The following is a 20,188-nucleotide window of genomic DNA, read 5'->3' on the forward strand; positions in this document are numbered from 1 at the left end:
TCCTTTGTTGCCTTGGCTGTATGTTTTGGGTCATTGTCGTGCTGGAAGACCCAGCCACGACCCATTTTTAAGGCCCTGGCGGAGGGAAGGAGGTTGTCACTCAGAATTGTACGGTACATGGCCCCATCCATTCTCCCATTGATGCGGTGAAGTAGTCCTGTGCCCTTAGCAGAGAAACACCCCCAAAACATAACATTTCCACCTCCATGCTTGACAGTGGGGACGGTGTTCTTTGGGTCATAGGCAGCATTTCTCTTCCTCCAAACACGGCGAGTTGAGTTCATGCTAAAGAGCTCAATTTTTGTCTCATCTGACCACAGCACCTTCTCCCAATCACTCTCGGCATCATCCAGGTGTTCACTGGCAAACTTCAGACGGGCCGTCACATGTGCCTTCCGGAGCAGGGGGACCTTGCGGGCACTGCAGGATTGCAATCCGTTATGTCGTAATGTGTTACCAATGGTTTTCGTGGTGACAGTGGTCCCAGCTGCCTTGAGATCATTGACAAGTTCCCCCCTTGTAGTTGTAGGCTGATTTCTAACCTTCCTCATGATCAAGGATACCCCACGAGGTGAGATTTTGCGTGGAGCCCCAGATCTTTGTCGATTGACAGTCATTTTGTACTTCTTCCATTTTCTTACTATGGCACCAACAGTTGTCTCCTTCTCGCCCAGCGTCTTACTGATGGTTTTGTAGCCCATTCCAGCCTTGTGCAGGTGTATGATCTTGTCCCTGACATCCTTAGACAGCTCCTTGCTCTTGGCCATTTTGTAGAGGTTAGAGTCTGACTGATTCACTGAGTCTGTGGACAGGTGTCTTTCATACAGGTGACCATTGCCGACAGCTGTCTGTCATGCAGGTAACGAGTTGATTTGGAGCATCTACCTGGTCTGTAGGGGCCAGATCTCTTACTGGTTGGTGGGGGATCAAATACTTATTTCCCTCTGCAGAATGCAAATAAATTCATATACTTTCCACAATGTGATTTTCCGGATTTAATTTGTGATGTGCTATCTCTCACTGTTACCAATAACCTACCCTTCAATTATGGGCTGCTCATGTCTTTGTCAGTGGGCAAACTTACAAAATCAGCAAGGGATCAAATACTTATTTCCCCCACTGTATATGGTTCTTTTATAAAGTATTAATGACCAAACTTCAGCCTCTCTGTGTCATTTTTTCCAGGTAACTACCCCATGTTTTAAGAAACCGTATTTTCCTTTTGTACTGTCCTTTTACTTCTTTCGCCTCCCACACTAACAATTGATGCACCCTGTTACGCCAATGCCAATAAGGTGGTGAACTGGCTACAGTCCAATATTGCATAATACATTTTTTCGCCACCAGACATAACTTTCGATATAATAATGTTTTGTCAGCATTGAGTCTTAAAGGTTCATCTTTCAAAGCTAGTATCAACTGTCGTGGATTCATGTCTATTCTACTACCCAAAACATGAGACAGGTAAGTAACTATTTGTCTCCAATATCTCTGTAGTGCTACACATCCCCATAACACATGGTATAAAGTATTGTCATGTCTATTACATTTCAAACAGAGCGCTGTCTCTATACCCCCTGATTTATATAATTGTACTTGGGTAAAATAAGCTCTGTAAATTATCCTGTACGCGCATTCCCTGTAATCTGCGCCCCCAATTATTCTTGGTATATTTTTTATCTGCGCAGTAATATCCCAAGATTCCAAATTGCAGCTCATATCTTTTTCCCATCTCTGTCTAACCGTGGTTATCTCCTTCAGCGGAGCCAGCTCCCACAACTTCCGATGTATCTGGGATATGGATGGGGCATTTTCAGATATCTCATCAAAGAATTTTTTGATTTTGTTACCCAGTTTACACTGCAATGCTGTTTTATCTAATGTTTGTACATAATGTTTAAGTTGACAATGCGCGTATACATCACCCCAAACCTGCTCCCTCTGAACCAATAGCTGTGGCAGCGGCAGTATGTCCCCGCTCTCTCCCAATACATCTGCTATACAAGTCACACCTTCCTGTGCCCATCTATCAAAAGTTTTATTTTCCAGCCCGGGCACGAAAGACGGATTTCCCTTGATGTTTAGATACTCAGTTACTCTTGGATCTCCACCCAATAGTTCCCCTAAGAATCTCCACGCTGCTCTGAGTGATAATATCAGAACATTATGTCTAAGTCTATGCGGCATCTCCTTTTTCTGTAAATGTGCTAGTGTTATCCCATGATATGGACTATATAACGCTTCTTCCATCTCTAGAGGTGTGTGTTCCTGGGTTTGGTATAGCCAATCTCGTGTTTGGCACAGGAGGCATGCCATATTGTAAAACTTTATATTAGGTATTCCCAGGCCCCCTTGCCTCCATCCCCCCAACATATATTTCAACTGCATCTTAGCACGTTTTTTTGCCCAGCAGAATCTAGATATCAATCGATATAAGCGCTTGATATCTTTTTGCAATAACACTATGGGCAGGACCTGTAATGTGTATAGCCATCTTGGCAAAATCACCATTTTGATAAGACTAATCCTCCCCAGTAAAGATAGTGTTAAGGTGCCCCATGAATCCAACTGTTGAGTTGTCTGTTCCAGCATGTTTGTGACATTTAAAGTATAAAGCTCCTTCAAATTAGCCGGTAACTGAATCCCTAAATATGTAAAAGACTTGCTCGTTCGTTTCAAAGGAAATCCTTCCGGCCAAATGGACCGAATGTCTAAGTTTATCCCAAGAGCTTCAGATTTGTCTATGTTTAATTTAAAGCCCGAGTAGTCTCCATATTCTTGAATTAGCTCTAGTAGATTGTGCAGGGTCTCCTTCGGTTTCGTAATAACCATCATTAGGTCATCCGCAAACGCGGCAAGCTTAAATTCTTGGCTTTTGAGTTGTACCCCAGGAATCGCCGCACAATCATATATGTCTCTAATTAAGGGGTCTAATTGCAGTGCAAAAAGTAGAGGTGACAGTGGACACCCTTGTCTAGTACCTCTACTAATTTGGATCTCCTCCGATATATTCCCATTTACCATCACCTGTGCTCTTGGTAGGTGATACAATGCCCTGATCGCCTGCACAAATCTACCCTGAAATCCATATCTTTCCAGCACAGAGTACAGAAAGGGCCACTCCACTCTATCAAATGCTTTCTCAGCGTCGAAACTTATCATTAATGCTTGTGCCTGGGAGTGGCCCAATCCTTCTAATGCTGCCAGAATACTCCTCAGATTTTTGGAAACTGATCTACCTTGTACAAATCCCACCTGAGCTGTGTGGATAAGATGAGGTAGCACTCGTCCCAGTCTATTTGGTAGAATTTTTGCAAATAATTTTGCTTCTTGGTTAATTAATGAAATAGGTCTATAGGAGGTTACCAGTTTTTCATCTCTTTTAGGCTTAGGAAACACAACTATCCTAGCCAAATTTAATTGGTCTGGCATCCTACCATTCTCCATCCATTCATTAAACACCTTAACCAATGTTGGGACCACCGAGTCACCCATCAACTTATAAAATTCTGCTTTATACCCATCCGGACCAGGGGCCTTACCCATTTTACTTTGCGCTATTACCCATGTCACCTCATCGACACTAATTTTTGCATTTAGTTGAGTACTATCCCTACCTTGTAATTTAGGGGTCTGAACCCCATCTAAGAATAGCTCACCCGGAAGTCCCTCTTGTTCCGACGCCTTATAAAGGCTTTGATAATATGTCTGGAACGCTGATCTAATCTCTTTATTAGTGTGAAGATAATTCCCCTCTTTGTTTTTAATAGCTGTTACATTTTTAGATGAATATTTAGATGCTATAAGTCTAGCTAGAAATTTGCCTCCTTTATTTCCATGCTTATATAATTGAAAGCGATAATAGGCTTGAGATTTCAATTCTCTATCATGTATCAGGGAGTTCAAAGTTGTTTGTAGCTCCATCACCTCTTGTCTAATCTTGCTACATGGGGTTAGACCATATTGTCTATTCAACTTAACTAGTCTCTTTTCAAGCCGCACAATTTCCCTATCTCTCGCACGTTTATATTGTGCCACATAACTTATTATTTCCCCTCTTAATACTGCTTTCGCAGCTTCCCAAAAGCCGGTGGAACTATCAACCGTGCCCTCGTTAAAGTGCTTATATTCAGTCCATTTAGCCCGTAAATATTCCCAAAATCGTGGGTCTCTAAACAAGTATGCCGGAAACGTCCAACTATTTAACTTCTCTTCTGCCCCTCCCCCCTTCCAGCACATTCTAATCACTGAATGATCCGATATAACGCAAGGTTCTATATGTGCCTCAGTAATATCTGTTAATAGTGTGTGGGAAGCTAGCAAATAGTCAATTCTGGCTGAGGTGCCATGTGCTCTAGATTGATGTGTATATTCTTTGTCTAGTGGGTGCAGTGTCCTCCAAATATCTATTAGCCCGAGTGTTGTACATAGATCCGGCAAACCTCTAGTACTAATCCGCCTTAAATCAGCCGGGGGATGTGATCTGTCCAATATAGGGTCCCAAGTCATATTAAAATCACCTCCCAGCAATAAGGGCAATGGCTCTAGTTGAGTGATCTGCCTAAGCAATCTTTTATAAAATTTTAAATCCAGTGTGTTAGGAGCGTAAATACTACCCAAAATTATTTTTTGTCTATTTATTGTGGCAATGCAGAGTACAAACCGGCCTTCCGAATCTTTAATCATTTTGTGCACCTGGACAGCTATTCCTTTTCTAAAAAGTATTGCCACCCCCCCTTTCCGGCCCAAGGCCGCCGTTGCCACACAGTCCGCAACCCACCACTTAGCCAATTTGGTGTGCTCTGCATCTGACAAGTGCGTTTCTTGTAACAGCGCTATATCTGTTCCAAGACGTTTAAGCTGTCGCAGAATCTTGGAGCGCTTAATAGGGGAGTGTATACCTCCTACATTCCATGAGGCTACCTTAATGGTTTACCCTCCAGAGTCCCGCCAATCTGTATCAGATTCATCTTCTCTTTTTGAGAGAGGCCAGCCCAGCCTCCAGCCTCCCTCTCGTAAATATCGGTCTTCTACAAGTTGTAATAATCTCACATTTAGTACAAATTGAGTTAATCCCCACCCCCCCCTCCCCTTTCTTCGCCCAATACCCTCCCTCTTCCCGTTCCCTCCCAGTTCCCCCTCTTTACCCCTTCTGTTCCCTAAGGAAATGGATCACTTCCGACACCCCTTCTCCCCTCTTAATAATTGTCCTCTTTATGGTTACTCATCCATTGACACTTCAACATTACAGATTTTCATTCCTCATCTAACCATATTAGTCTATATGTCAATCGTGCTATCTTATCCATTCTATCACACATTTCTTTACCGAGATCAATTAAATTGTCTATCTTTTCTCTTCTGATTGTCTCATATCAGTCTCTATCTGGGAGATTATCTCCCCTTCTTTATACGATACCTGAAGCAGTGATAAACAGTTCACTTTTACTTCTGTCTATGTTTACCAGGTTGACGAGTTGTAATGCCTTCTTCAATTATTGAGGTTTATTAAAATAGTCCAATTTCCAACAACATTTATCAGCAGCTGTCCTGGTCTCTGCAATCTTCTCCTTGGCTATTTAATATAGCCTCAACTATTAATTCACTCTTCCCACTTAGTTTCCCCAATGGGACATATCGTTAAGATCTATATGCAAGCTTTTTATGATTTCTTGATGCGTCTATTAGCCGTGATCAATCCCCCTGCAAGTAATTCTCAGTCTCAGATTTTATTACATCGCATCATGTCGCCACATTATTGTCCAATTTCCATCTGTTGTACAAAAAGTTTTGCTGCTTCCACAGAGTCAAACAATTTTATTCCCGAGTGGTGATTAACTCTCAATTTCGCCGGGTATAGCAGTGCAAATTTAACTTTCCGGTTGACGAGTTCAGAACAAACTGGCGAAAACTTTTTCCTTTGTGCTGCCACTGCTGCTGAGTAATCTTGAAAGCATAATACTTTGCGATTTCCACTGTGCAGTTCTTTCCCATTCCTTAAGGCCTGCAAAATCGCGTTTTTATGGGCAAAGTTTAAAATTTTGCAAATGACCACACGTGGTCTGCCTTCTGCCGTCTGCTTTGGGCCTAAACGGTGGGCTCGTTCAATTTTCAGCGGGCCTAGAGACTCCGGTAGTTCAAGTTCCTCTGCTAGCCATGTTTCCAAGTATCTACTTAAGTCTCGATCTCCTTGCCCCTCCGCCAGACCCACCATACGAAGATTATTTCGTCTTGATCTGTTTTCTAAGTCCTCAAGTTTTTCTTCGTATGAGGCAAGTGTTTTTTTCATCTGATTTACTTCTGATTCTAAAGTACCAACGCGATCTTCAGTATCACTGGCTCGCTGTTGGTAAGTCACCGTATCTAGCTGAATTTGATTTACACTGTTATGTAGCGATTCTAATTTAGTGTCCAGTGAGCTGAGTTTTTTCTCCAAAATAGCTTCCAAGGCTTGAATGACTTCGCCCACTATCTCGGCGGCCCATGCGGATCCAACCGCTGAAGTTCCCGGGCTCGCCGGCGCCGCCATCTTGTCCTCAGCCAGCCGATTCTGATCTTTCTCTTTTCTGGTTGATTTAGTCGCCATTAGCTTCTGAATCGATAATAATTAAGTCCTCTATCGTTTCCCAAGGCTTCCTCTTGCCGATAACAATCAAACAAACGCTTTTAGGGTGAGTTTTTCAACTCGATTCTTGAGGAGAAGGCAGGAGCAATTCGTCTAGCGTCCGCTCCTGTGCATTGCGTCACGTGATCTCCCTATGAGGGGTATTTTATTAAAGCTTAGCTCAAGTTATCTGCAGCAGAGCCCGGAAGAATAACACGGGCCCTGCTGCAGATAACTCTAGCTAAGCTTTAGTAAAAGACCCCCAGAGAGTGGTACACCTAGTAGAGAAAATTAGGTGATAATGCCCCTGTAGAATTTGTTGGTGAGAAGGCATTTTGAGTATTGTGTTCAATTTTGGAGGCAATTTCTTGTCAAGGACATAAAAATACATAAAGTCATTAAGAGGAAAATGACCAAAATGGTATGGGGTATGTGCCAGAAGATGTATGAGAAGAGACTTGAAGCCTTGAATAAGTATACAATGGAGATGAGGTGGGACAGGGGAGATATGATACAAACATTTAAATTCTTGAAAGATACTAAGTAACAAAACAGTCTTTTACAAAAACAGAGAGGCAATAGAATACAAAGACCAAAATGAAGCTGCAAGGAGGGAAACAAAAGCAAGATTAGGAAATACTTTTTCATGGACAGGGTAGCGGATATCTGGCATGCTCTTTGCAGGAAGTGGTGGGGTCTAAAACAAAGCGAATACCTGTAGCAGGTATTCTCCGAGGACAGCAGGCTTCATAGTGTTTATATGGGACATGCAGGTCATGAACCATACAATACCTTTACAACAGTAACTGAGAATTTTGATAAAACTAAGCCTCTGTGAACAGGCTATGAACAGGCTAAGAGTCACTGAGAAGTTAAATAATAAGAATTACACAGAATGTGAATCTCATGTCAGCTTGCCCTTCTGTTAGAGAGACAGGCAGATAACCTAACTCTCTATACTCAACTACCAAGATCTACTCCACCACGAATGAACTTTAACGCAATACCTCTTTATCTCTCATTCCGAATATGAACTCTTTACACTTGACTGCTTATCAACTCTGTCAATCATGAACTTTAATGTAATACCACTTGTATCTCTCACTCCGAAAATGGTGATCGCCATGACGGAATGATGTAAGCCACATTGAGCCTGCAAACAGGTGAGAAAATGTGGGATACAAATGCAACAAATAAATAAATATGAAGTCATAGCAGAGACATGTGTGGCAGGAGAATGAAGTATTGTAAGGGAAATTTGCTGCTGACCATGAAAAGTAGATACTAGTCTATGGGAGAAAAGGGTATAAAAGGAGAATCATGGACAGAGGCAATCAGAGAGTTAATGTCAGAGGTCACGTTTGTGTCCCAGTTGTTGTATCCTATGAGAATTAATTAATTATATTACGTATTCTAATTGTATTCCTGATTGGTAAGTGTAATAAACAATTTGCTCATTATTCTCATATTACTATAGCCTTCTGTGTCTTTCTGCCTCTCCACCTGGTGGCATTAGGATCATAATTCCTGGAGTCCTGGACATTCCAGGTTACAGGTAACTAGTACCTTTATACCTGGGAGAGGGCAGAAAGATAAACAATAGTCTCACAAGTGGGTGACGCCAATCTGCATCGCCCAGTCTGGCTTTTGTCATAGCAAAAAAGAGAGCTTTGTGGCGTGCAAGATGTCACCCAGGCTGGAGATGAGGGACCTGGACCACCGACTGTCACCCAAGCTCAGGGAGAATGTTCAAAAGAGAGCAAATGCATCCAGCAAATCACCCCCCCCCCCCTCAACTGACAGCCGGGAAAAACTGGGTCAAGAGCTAGCAGTCAAGCACCAAGCAGGAGCTGTACTGTTCAACCACCATCTGCCTGGAGACAGAGAAAAATACTGAACATTCCAGGCTGCACGATACCTTAAAGGGAAATTCATTTGGAACTATTCACTTGGTCTGGTATGGATGAAAAGGAACGAGATACATCAAAAATGGTTTAAAAAAAAACAGCAGACAGATTCAACTGAGTTGGAAACACAAAAGAGCAAGAGACTAAGAGACTAAGAACAATTTTAAAAATAAATAAAAAGCAATATTTTTTTGTTATGGCTTGTCTTGTGCCCCCCCCCCCCCCCCCCCCCCCCCGCCGCCAACCTCTTGCACACATCTATATACTTACAGAGTTCTGAAACTTCCTGCTCCATTTAAAAGGGAGCTATCAGATGGTCGATGAAGTTCCGAAGTCACATCCCTCAGGTCCATGCCCTTTTCTAGAATGTCCATTACGACCAGGACTGGTCTATCTTCTTCCAGCTCTCGAGCTAACTCCAGTCCTTTTGCAGTCAGAGAATACCTGTTCCAAAGCCAAGGCCAGTAATTACTATCATGCAAATTTAAAATACCAACATGGATTCCTCAGGCAGTGACATCTCAGTGGCTGATGTTTTTGAACCAAAAATTTAGGACTCCTTTTACAAAGCTGCGGTACTGATTCCCACGCCGTAAATGCAAGGAAGCCCATAGAAATTCAGTGGGCTTCGTTGCATTTGCCATGCCGGGAATCGGTACTGCGGCTTTTGTAAAAATAGCCCTTACTAAAATCATATGCTGAAATCTTCTCAGACGATGTGTAAAAATAGGTTTTGGTCAAGAACGATCTCAGTGGCAAGTCATCTATGTGGAATTCCCTTCTCACTGATACTAAACTGGAACTGAATTACTTCATTCTAGCAAGCAGGTTAAATGGGTGACTGTTTTCCAGGGGATTGAGTGGCTGGACATGGAGAAAACCTGATTTCAAAAAGAAAAAAAGGGAGGATTTCTTTCTCCAGGTTTTTTATGGACGAGGAGTTGTGTTTTATTGGGGGCAGGGAATTTTATTTTCTACTCATTGAGACTTAATATGGTTGGTTTTATTATTCTTGCCAATCTAAAGGACATTAGAAATAAGTATACTTAATGGATTAAAAATCTCCCTTTCTCTGTCTGGGGGAAAAAATAATTCTCCAAAGATTTAATGGAACAGGATCAAATTTGGAAAGTGGGAAAAACTGGTGAATGTGCACATCAATTTTGAAAGTGGACCAAATTGGACGCCATTATTTACTTCCCTATGCTGAGAAAACTGACCAGTTAGTCCTACTTTGTTTCACCCCTTTTAGGTAGTTTTTAGTCCATAACTAAGCACTGCCTCCTATCTTTTGAATTTTTAATTTCCTTATCATCCTAAACAGATCAGTCCAGAACATTTAGGTTATGTTCATCAACCAGCAAATGGAGACAGAGACCAATGAACTGCGAGCTCTACACTATAAAATGCACCATGCTGCTACACAGCTCATTAGTGTTCTGTCTCCAGCTGATGGTGATGAACATTCTGTGCAGCTCTGGCCTGGCCTGTTGAGGAAGCTCCTGGGCCCAGTTGGAGAACTGGTTACCCAGTTGATTTTATCTGAAGGAAGGGGAATTCAGAACACTTTGTCACAAGCGATATCTGGAGGCATTCAGGACTCTTCCTTGTTGGATCATCTGGTTGAGAATTTTCTCTCTCTTTCTCTCAAAAAAAAAAAAAATAAAAAACCTTTAAATGGTACATTTTCTTCATTGCAACTGAAAAAATTTCAAGGCTCTCTTTTTTTTCTCAGTGTTCCTGTAAGTTTTTGTCAGAAGGGAGCTCCTGAACTGTTCCCCTCCCCCACCCCGGTTATAATTTTTAGCACTGTGGGTGATGCATTTTCACAGCTACCATGGAGCTTTTAATGGCTAAGTGCTAAAACTGGAGTCAATTCTTTACAGTGGTGCTTTTAATATTTTCACTGCGGAAGTGTAAAACATGATTTGAGCCCGAGAGGAAATGTTTAATCAATGTTGTGCTTTCACATTTTAATTGAAAAATTAGTTTGTGCCAGCACGTTCAGTCTTTTCTTCAGCCGCTCTATTCTTTCTTCATTCAGACACGCAGCTGCAGGCTCTAGTGCTGAATCACTGCTTTGAAGGCAGTGGTTTTCAGAGCTATTAAAAGATTTTTATAGAAGCCCTGGCTAAGTCAATTAAGCACTGCTCACACTGTGGGACCATACACAGCAGTTCTTCAGGGCAGTGTAATGCCTGTCAATGGAGCTCTTTTAGTCAGAGGCAGCAATCTGGTGTTTCTTGTGAAAATTCAGGAAGACATAATATTGACAAGCAAGCTTTTTTTTTTTTTTTTTAAGTAGAGGACAAGCCTGGGGGAGTTTCTCAGAAAATGGCAGGTGAAGCAACCAATTCACTTAGGGACAGATGCACAAAGCTTACCGTGCTGGGAATGTTTGCTTTAGATTGGTTTGCTTTAGTCAGTCTAAAGCAAACATTATTTAGCCAGTAATGTACAAACGGGTTTTCTGTAGCTCTAACGTGTGCAGTTAGCAGCCACAGAGAACCCCATGTAAAATGTATTACAATGAGCTCATTAGTATTCTAATGAGCATTCCAGGGGATGAACAGCTCCAGAGCATCTAGCTCTAACGAGCAAATTTTATGGCTACTCTGGAGCTGTCAAAGAGGTGGGAAGCACAAGTATGCAGCTACTTCCCTGGTGGTGCAGTGGACCCCGAACCTCCACCCACATCCTGGCAAATGACCTGGAAGTCTAGTGACCCCCCTCCCCGGTACCTTAAAAAAGTTGGGCAGGAGCAACACCTTCTCCCTCAAGCCCCTCCACTTTCAAAATGGCAGCACCCAGACCCTGCCCGGTGCATTCTGGGATGCACCAGGTGGGGCTAAACACCATATGGTAAAATTATGTATCATACCTGATAATTTTCTTTCCATTAATCATAGCTGATCAATCCATAGACTGGTGGGTTGTGTCCATCTACCAGCAGGTGGAGATAGAGAGCAAACTTTTGCCTCCCTATATGTGGTCATGTGCTGCCGGAAACTCCTCAGTATGTCGATATCAAAGCTCCATCCGCAGGACTCAGCACTTAGAGAATTACACCCACAAAGGGACACTCTGCCCAGCTCACCACCGCCGAAACGGGGGAGGGGAATTAACCCAGCTCATCCCCACACAAGTGGGGGAGGGGAATCCGTCCAGCTCATCCCCGCGGAGCGGGGGAGGGACACCACACCCGCCGATGCGGGGGGATCTGGCTTATCCTGCAACCGCGGGAGGAGCTGACTGACCCTAACACCGCCGAAGCGGGAGGGGTACAAAGCTGCCCTACAGCCGCACGAAGCGGGAGGGAGTGCCGGCAGAATTTAAGTCTCAATCCAGCCCCGTAAAACGGAGGGGAGAGGAATGCAGCAGCTCACTGTAACACAAACTCGTCTCAACTCTTGAAGAATCCAAGTGAAAAAACTTGAACACGAAGTCCTCCTGAAGGAACTGAAGACTAAACTTGAACCTAAAATTCAACCAGAATATAAACAGTACAGATATCTGGGAGGGGCTATGGATTGATCAGCTATGATTAATGGAAAGAATATTATCAGGTATGATACATAATTTTACCTTCCATATCATCATGCTGATCAATCCATAGACTGGTGGGATGTACCAAAGCAGTACTCACCCAGGGCGGGACATTGAAATCCCTGACCTCAACACTGAAGCTCCAAACCGGGCCTCCGCCCGAGCAGCCACAGTCAAGCGGTAATGCTTGGAGAATGTATGGGCCGATGACCAAGATGCCGCCTTGCATATCTCTGCCAAGGAGACGGACCCGGCCTCTGCCATCGAGGCCGCCTGAGCTCTAGTGGAGTGAGCCTTCAGCTGGATAGGCGGCACCTTCCCCGCGGCCACATAAGCCGCTGCAATGGCTTCCTTGACCCATCTTGCCACTGTAGGCTTAGCAGCCTGCAGACCCTTACGAGGACCTGCAAACAGCACAAACAGATGATCCGATTTCCGGAAATCATTGGTCACTTCCAAGTATCTGATGATGACCCGTCTCACATCCAGATATTTGAGAGCAGAATACTCTTCTGGGTAGTCCTCCCTACGAAAGGAAGGGAGACAGAGCTGCTGACTCACATGGAAGCGAGAAACAATCTTGGGTAGGAAGGAAGGCACTGTGCGAATAGTCACTCCTGCCTCAGTGAACTGCAGAAAAGGCTCTCGACAAGGGAGTGCCTGGAGCTCGGAAACTCTTCTGGCTGAAGTGATAGCCACCAAAAAGACTGCTTTCAACGTCAGGTCTTTCAGAGATGCCCTCGACAAGGGTTCAAAAGGCGGCTTTTGCAAGGCTCTTAGCATCAGGTTGAGATTCCACGCAGGCACCACTGAGTGCAGAGGAGGGCGCAGGTGATTAACTCCCTTGAGGAAACGCACCACATCTGGCTGCGAAGCCAGGGAAGCACCCTTCAGGCGGCCCCTGAAGCAAGCCAGGGCCGCTACCTGGACTTTCAGGGAACTGAGCGACAGGCCTTTCTCCAGACCTTCTTGCAGGAGCGCCAGCACTGAAGAAATTGGAGCAGTAAATGGAGAAAGTGAACCTGCTTCACACCACGCTGCAAAGGTACGCCAAACCCTGGCGTAAGCAGTAGAAGTAGAGCGCTACCTCGCTCTCAGCAGAGTGGCGATGACCTTGTCTGAGAAGCCCTTCTTCCTCAGACTCTGCCACTCAATAGCCAGGCCGTAAGACCAAAGGGGGAGGGATCCTCCATCACCACGGGACCCTGATGTAACAGGCCCTGCTCCACTAGCAGTCGCAGAGGTTCGTCCACTGAGAGCCTGATCAAGTCCGCATACCAGGGACGTCTGGGCCAATCCGGACCCACCAGGATTATCCGGTCCGGATGCTTTGCCACCCAGTCTAGCACCCTGCCCAACATGGGCCAGGGCGGGAACACATAGAGAATCTCTTGTGTCGGCCACTGTTGGAGAAGAGCATCTCTCCCAGGGATCGAGGGTCCCGTCCTCTGCTGAAAAAGCGCGGCAGTTGGCAATTGGCCGATGACGCCATCAGATCTAGGCTCGGCTGGCCCCAGCGCTTCGTGATGTCCAAGAACGCCTGAGCAGATAGCTGCTACTCTCCGGGCTCCAAGGTATGGCGACTGAGAAAGTCCGCCTTGACATTCATGACCCCGGCAATGTGGGCCGCTGACAGCTGTTCCAGGTTCGCTTCCGCCCACTGGCATAGATTCATGGCCTCCTTGGCTAGAGGGGCGCTCTTGGTACCTCCCTGGCGGTTGACATAGGCCACAGCCGTGGCATTGTCCGACAGGACCCGTACAGGCTTCAACGCCAGTACCGGGATGAACTCCAAAAGCGCCAACCGAATGGCTCTGAGTTCCAGGAGGTTGATAGACCACTTTGCCTCTGCAGGAGACCAGAGCCCCTGCGCTGTCCTTCCCAAGCAGTGGGCTCCCCAGCCAGACAAAGAGGCGTCCGTCGTGACGACAATCCACTCCGGGTTCACCAGAGGCATTCCTGCAGACAACTTGTCTGTCTGCGTCCACCAGCTCAGCGCCTTGCGCACTGCTGGGTCCAAGGGAAGGCGCACAGCATAATCCTCCGACATCGGAGTCCAGCGCTGCAGCAGAGAGTGTTGTAGTGGTCTCATATGAGTCCTGGCCCAGGGCACTACTTCCATCGTGGCCGTCATAGCCCAACAGCTGCACATAGTCCCAAGCCCGAAGAGGAGAGGCTACTAGGAACTGGTCCATCTGAGCCTAAAGCTTGACAATCCGATTGTCTGGCAGGAACACTCTGCCCACTTGGGTGTCGAATCGAACTCCCAGATACTCCAGGGACTGAGTTGGGCGCAGCTGGCTTTTCTCCCAGTTGATGATCCACCCCAGGGAGCTCAAAAGAGCAACCACCCGGTTCACAGCTTTGCCGCACTCTGCATAAGAGGGGGCTCGGATCAACCAGTCGTCCAGATAAGGATGGACTTGTACTCCTTCCTTCCTCAGGAAGGCCGCGATGACCACCATTACTTTGGAGAAGGTCCGCGGAGCAGTAGCCAACCCGAACGGGAGGGCTCTGAACTGGAAGTGTCGGCCCAGTACTGCAAAACGCAGAAGGCGTTGATGAGGAGGCCAGATGGAAATATGCAAGTCCGCTTCCTTGATGTCCAAGGATGCCAGGAACTCTCCTGCCTTCACTGCCGCTATAACAGAGCGGAGGGTCTCCATACGAAAGTGCCTGATTGACCCCTTTGAGGTCGAGGATAGGCCGTACAGAACCTCCTTTCTTTGATACCACAAAGTAAATGGAGTAACGTTCCTTGCCAAGCTGATTTTCTGGCACCGGAACGACCGCACCCAGGCGGATCAGATTGTCCAAGGTCTGCTGCACTGCCACAGCTTTGACCGGAGACTTGCAGGGAGAGAGTACAAACCCGTCTCTTAAGGGTCGGCAGAACTCTAGCTTGTAGCCGTCTCTGATGACTTCCAGCACCCAAGCGTCTGAAGTTATTGTGGTCCACTCGTCCAGAACCGAGGACAGCCGTCCTCCAATCTGCACTGGGGCGTGGACCAAGGCCCCGTCATTGGGTACAAGACCCTAGGGGAGGACCGGAGAGAGCACCTCCGGGACAGCGGTCTCTGCGAAAGGAATGCTGCTTGGGGGAGAAGTTCCTCTTGAAGGAAGAGGGGGCAGAGGAGCCCGGGCGGTACCGACGGGCTTCCTCAAACCGTCCTCTGGAGGTACCGGGGCGAGCACTAGCCCGAGCCCTGACCTCTGGTAACTTCTTGCCCTTAGACGTGCCGAAATCGGTCACGATTTTGTCCAGCTCTACCCCAAAGAGCAGCTTGCCTTTAAAAGGCAATCTAGCCAGGCGGGAATTAGAGGCATGGTCAGCAGACCTATGCTTCAGCCAAAGCCACCGCCGCGCAGAGATTGTCTGAGCCATGCCTTTAGCTGAGGCCCTCAAGACATCATACAGCAAGTCTGCCAAATAGGCTAAGCCCGATTCCAGGGCCGGCCAATCAGCCCTCAAGGAATGATCCGAGGGGGAAGCCCGCTGCACCATAGACAGGCACGCCCTGGCCACATAGGAGCCGCAAACTGAGGCCTGCAAACTTAAAGCAGCCGCCTCAAAGGACGACCTTAAGGCCGCCTCCAATCTTCTGTCTTGGGTGTCCTTTACGGCCGTGCCACCTTCCACCGGCAACGCCGTTTTCTTAGTCACCGCAGTGATTAAAGAAACCACGGTAGGCCACAGATAGGCCTCACGTTCACTTTCAGGCAAAGGATAGAGGCGGGACATAGCCCTAGCCACTTTAAGGCTCGCTTCCGGGACATCCCATTGAGCCGAAATTAAGGTGTGCATGGCCTCATGCACGTGGAAGGTTCTATGCGGGCGCTTCGTCCCCAGCATAATGGCAGAGCCAACAGGGGCTGAGGGAGAGACGACCTCCGGAGAGGAAATCTTCAAAATGCCCATGGCCTGCATTAACAGGTTGGGCAAATCCTCTGAGCTAAAGAGCCGCGCTGCAGAGGGGTCATCCGCTCCATCCGAGAGGGGATCCGTCTCCTCCAAGGAATCCGCAAAGGACCGTTGGGAGAACTCAGATACGCTGCCCTCATCTACATCGGAGGAGACAAAGTCCTCCAAGGCCTGGGAATCAACCCGAGGGCGTTTACCTCCGGGGGCCTCAACCTCTTTACCAGACGAGGGAGCAGGGGCAGCGTTTTGCATAAGGGAGGCCTGATGCAGCAGCAAAACAAACTCGGGGGAGAAACCCCCCAGACTGTGCACTTCCGCAGCCTGGGCTACAGCCCTAGGCGCACCCTCAACCGGCGCTCGCAAGAGCGGGGGAGAGACATGCTGCGCATCCAAGATGGCATCCGGCGCGACACTCCGCGAAGGAGCCGTGCGGGAAAAACGGCGCTTAACTTTAGCCGCTTTTGTGCCGTCGCCCAAATTAAGGGCGTTCATGGCATCAATGTCTCCCACCTCAAGGGCGGCCCAAGAAGAAGCCGTCCGAGCCACGTGCCCGGCCAATATGGCGGAGGCGAGCCGCGGGGGATGGGCGTTTATGGCGGGAAAAACCGCCACACCGAAGGAAGGACCGGGACACTCATCGGTCACGAAACTGTCACCCAACAAGGGCGATCAGACTTTAAGACCCCCGCATCCCCTCTAGAAGCGCACACGCGATCCGGGGAGCGACTCTTTGCGCCCTCGCCCTCCGACGCCATAGGCCACGTGGAGACCAATCGGGGAACCCCCTGCCCGCTATAAAAGGTAAAAATTACCTGCTTTCCGCTCCGAGCTGTAACGACCTGGTGTCCCAGTGAGTAGCTGCAATAAACGTTTAAATAAACGTCGAAATAAACGCCCTTAAGGACGTTCAAAAATTTTTTTTTTTTTTTTTCAACGGAGCCAGCGGGAGGGGGGAGAAAAGGAGGGACCTGGCGCCACCAGGTTTGCACTTGCTCAAGAAGAGCCCTCAACCCCAGGCACTCAACAAAACCTAAAAATTAGGCTTGGAGGCCTAGCCAGAGCTGCTGCTGTGTGTGACCACCACCTGCTGAGATAGAGAACATACTGAGGAGTTTCCGGCAGCACATGACCACATATAGGGAGGCAAAAGTTTGCTCTCTATCTCCACCTGCTGGTAGATGGACACAACCCACCAGTCTATGGATTGATCAGCATGATGATATGGAAAAGGAGTTTTTCACCTTATATGATGTTTAGCTCTGCCCAGAACATCCCAGAATGTACTTGTCAGGAGCTGGGTGCCACCATTTTGAAAGCCACGGAGCCCGAGGCAGGAGGTGTTGCTCCTGCCCAACTTTTTTAAGGTACTGGGAAGGGAATCACTAGACTATCAGGGTAATTTGCCAGAGTGCAGGGGGGTGTTCACTGGACCACCAATGGATTGTTTGGGGGGAGGGGTCAGGAGGCACAGAGATGTGTGTCCAGGGTCCACAGGGCCACCAGGAATTCTGTCGGGGGTCGGGAGGCATGGGGGGGTTCAGGGTCCACTGAACCACCAGGGAATTTTGTCAGGGATGCATGGAGGAGGGAGGGCGGGAGACAGTCCACTTATTTGCATGTGATCCCCTTTGTGCACATTTTACCTAGGCAGCCATATTTTATGGCTGCCATTCTGTATCGGGCCCTTAATTGGGCTGTGGGTATTCAAGCAGAAGGATCCTTGTAATCCCCAGTTTTGCAGAAGGTCTCACTCTCTCATCCTTTACCAATTCAGACAACCTTGCATGAGCTACATGGAACGCTAGGCAATTTGGATGTTTTTCACCTGGAGTTAGGATTTGTGGAAGAGGATGACAATCTTTTAAAGCAGTTTCAGGGGTACCTGCCTACCACAGGTCTTGGAGAGATGTCCAATTTTGTCAATTTTGGAGCTGCAAGTCACACAAAATGCTACGGCAAGGGTATTAGGTGGATGTAGTCGCTTCGAGCACATTACACTTGTGCTTAAGCAACTACATTGGCTACCTATGGAATATAGAATTTGATTCAAGATCCCTGTACCTGATTTTCAAACAGTTACATGATAGGATTTCTACTATTCTTACTGCCAAATTACGGGTTTATCAGCCAAAAAGATTGTTACGCTCCATGAATTCTGCTGTTGGAGATGTACATAATTATCGGGATGTTAGGTTGGAGGAATTTTAGTACTCAATTTTTTTTAGCGCAGGGCTGCAGCTTTGGAAACTGCTTCCTTCATGTACTAGAGAATTGCAGGAGATGAGTGGGTTCAGAAAATTAAAAATATTTCTGTTTTGTCAGACACACAATGCAGACTGATGTTTACTGAGGGGCGTCTTTGTGGTGAGGACTTAGTTGTACTTACATTATATTTTAATTATGAACTGTATTTCTGTCTTGTTTAGGTCAAGTTTGTGTTAATGGCTTAGTTGTTATGTATTAGATCTTAACATGCCTGTGTTTGTTGTACTCCACCTAGAAGACTAGAGATAGAGCAGAATATAAATTTATAAAATGTGCTTTCTCAAGCTAAGCGGTCAAGATTGTCCACGTTACAGGAAAGAAATGCTGTGCATCTTGCTCACTGTGATCTTGATGTGGGCCGCTTTAGTGTGTTCTGGCTCAGAGAGGAGTCTCTTGTCAGAGCCTTTAGAGGAGAGATAACTTCCAACAGTGGAGGAAGATGATCCCACTGTCTCGTTGTTCCACAAAGAAGAGCTTGCAGGAATAATTTCACAGGCACTGGAGGGTTTGAATATTGCTGACCTTATTTTACAGGACTCAGCAACTTCTGAGGATCCTATTCTTGAAAGAATCTATAACCTACTAAGGCTATTCTTATTCATCAAGCAATTCAAGCTTTCATTAAAGCCAAGACAGAGATGTTTGCATCCTGGAGATGAATACACTGCTGCATAGATGGTGTCAAGAACATTTTGGCTTCCTAGATGATGGGATGATTTTCCAAAGGTTGCTGGGCAGAGATGGTGTTCATTTATCAAAGAAGGGACAAAGTGTTTTCAACAGCAGACTAGTTAACCTACTGAAGGGGGCTTTAAACTAGAATAATTGGGGCAGAGTGATCTCAGCCCCCAGTTAAGTATGAGCCCTTAAGTGAGACATTATAGGAAAAAAGGGCAACATCTAGAAAGCAGTGTATAATAGTGTACAGAGTATGTAAAATAAAGTTCTGGATGAGGCTGACTTGGATTTAGTGGTGATCATGGAGATATGGTTCATGGAGAACTATGACTGGGATATAATTATATTGAGCTACAATCTGTTCAGGAAGGACAGAGTAGGAAGAAAGGGAGGGGGAGTGGCATATGTTAAAGGTAATATTCTATTTCAACTTGATATTTTATTGAATTTTGTAAAGGAAGTACAAAGTAAACATACATAACAGCAACAAAAATGATTGTCAATACTAGAAACAACTGTAATAAAAACAGCAAACAAATTAGAGGTAGTTGAAGAAAGAAAATATTCAAGGAATAATCCTTACAATAAATTAAGGCTGAGTCAGTGCTGCAAAGAAAAATGTCAAAATGGGACCAAATTAAAAGCATATTATAGTACCCATTTTTTCAGCTATAGCCATCTCAATCTTGTGATGTTGCAATACTGATTGCCACCAAAAGTGTATATTGAGTAAAGTATATCAAAAAGGCTTTTTTTTATTATTATTATCAGATAGACAAATTTGGGGTGTACAGGATTTAAAGATAATAAAAGAAGGGGAGATGTTCACTTGTAACTTAAAAATATTAGAAATAATAGAAATAATAGACCATGCCTCTTCCTAGAATGCAAAAACATTACTACATTCGTATAGCATATACAATAATGTCCCTAAACGATTTGTAGAATTCTAACACAGATTCGAAGGAGCTAAATCTGCAACATGGAGCCTTTGAGGTGTCCATACTATTCTATGATAAGAAAAACAGACTGGAGAGAGCTGGCTAACAACAAAGGTCTTAATGTTTTGGACCAAAGTTAAAGGTAACAGAATTGCAGGACTTATGAGGTAAGGAAGGAGCACTGTGGATTAATCTGGAAAGTGGGAATGGAAATTCTATTTACAATGGTGTGGTATACAGGCCTCCTTCACAGGCAGAAATGGACATATTTAATTGAAGATATTCAAAATATAGCTATGAAAGGGGAAATACTTCTGTGATTTTA

General features: G+C 45.8%; 1 protein-coding gene across 1 annotated transcript in view; it reads right to left on the reverse strand.

Annotated features, from left to right (window-relative positions):
* Positions 1-20,188, reverse strand: part of MUS81 (MUS81 structure-specific endonuclease subunit) — a 261,421-nt gene that overhangs the window by 141,080 nt on the left and 100,153 nt on the right. Inside the window, exon 8 of the mRNA XM_030219968.1 lies at positions 8,782-8,955. Within this exon, the coding sequence (XP_030075828.1) occupies positions 8,782-8,955 (174 nt within the window). The remainder of the gene's footprint in view (positions 1-8,781; positions 8,956-20,188) is intronic.

This window comes from Microcaecilia unicolor, chromosome 11, assembly GCF_901765095.1.
Source record: "Microcaecilia unicolor chromosome 11, aMicUni1.1, whole genome shotgun sequence".
Classification (NCBI taxonomy): domain Eukaryota; kingdom Metazoa; phylum Chordata; class Amphibia; order Gymnophiona; family Siphonopidae; genus Microcaecilia; species Microcaecilia unicolor.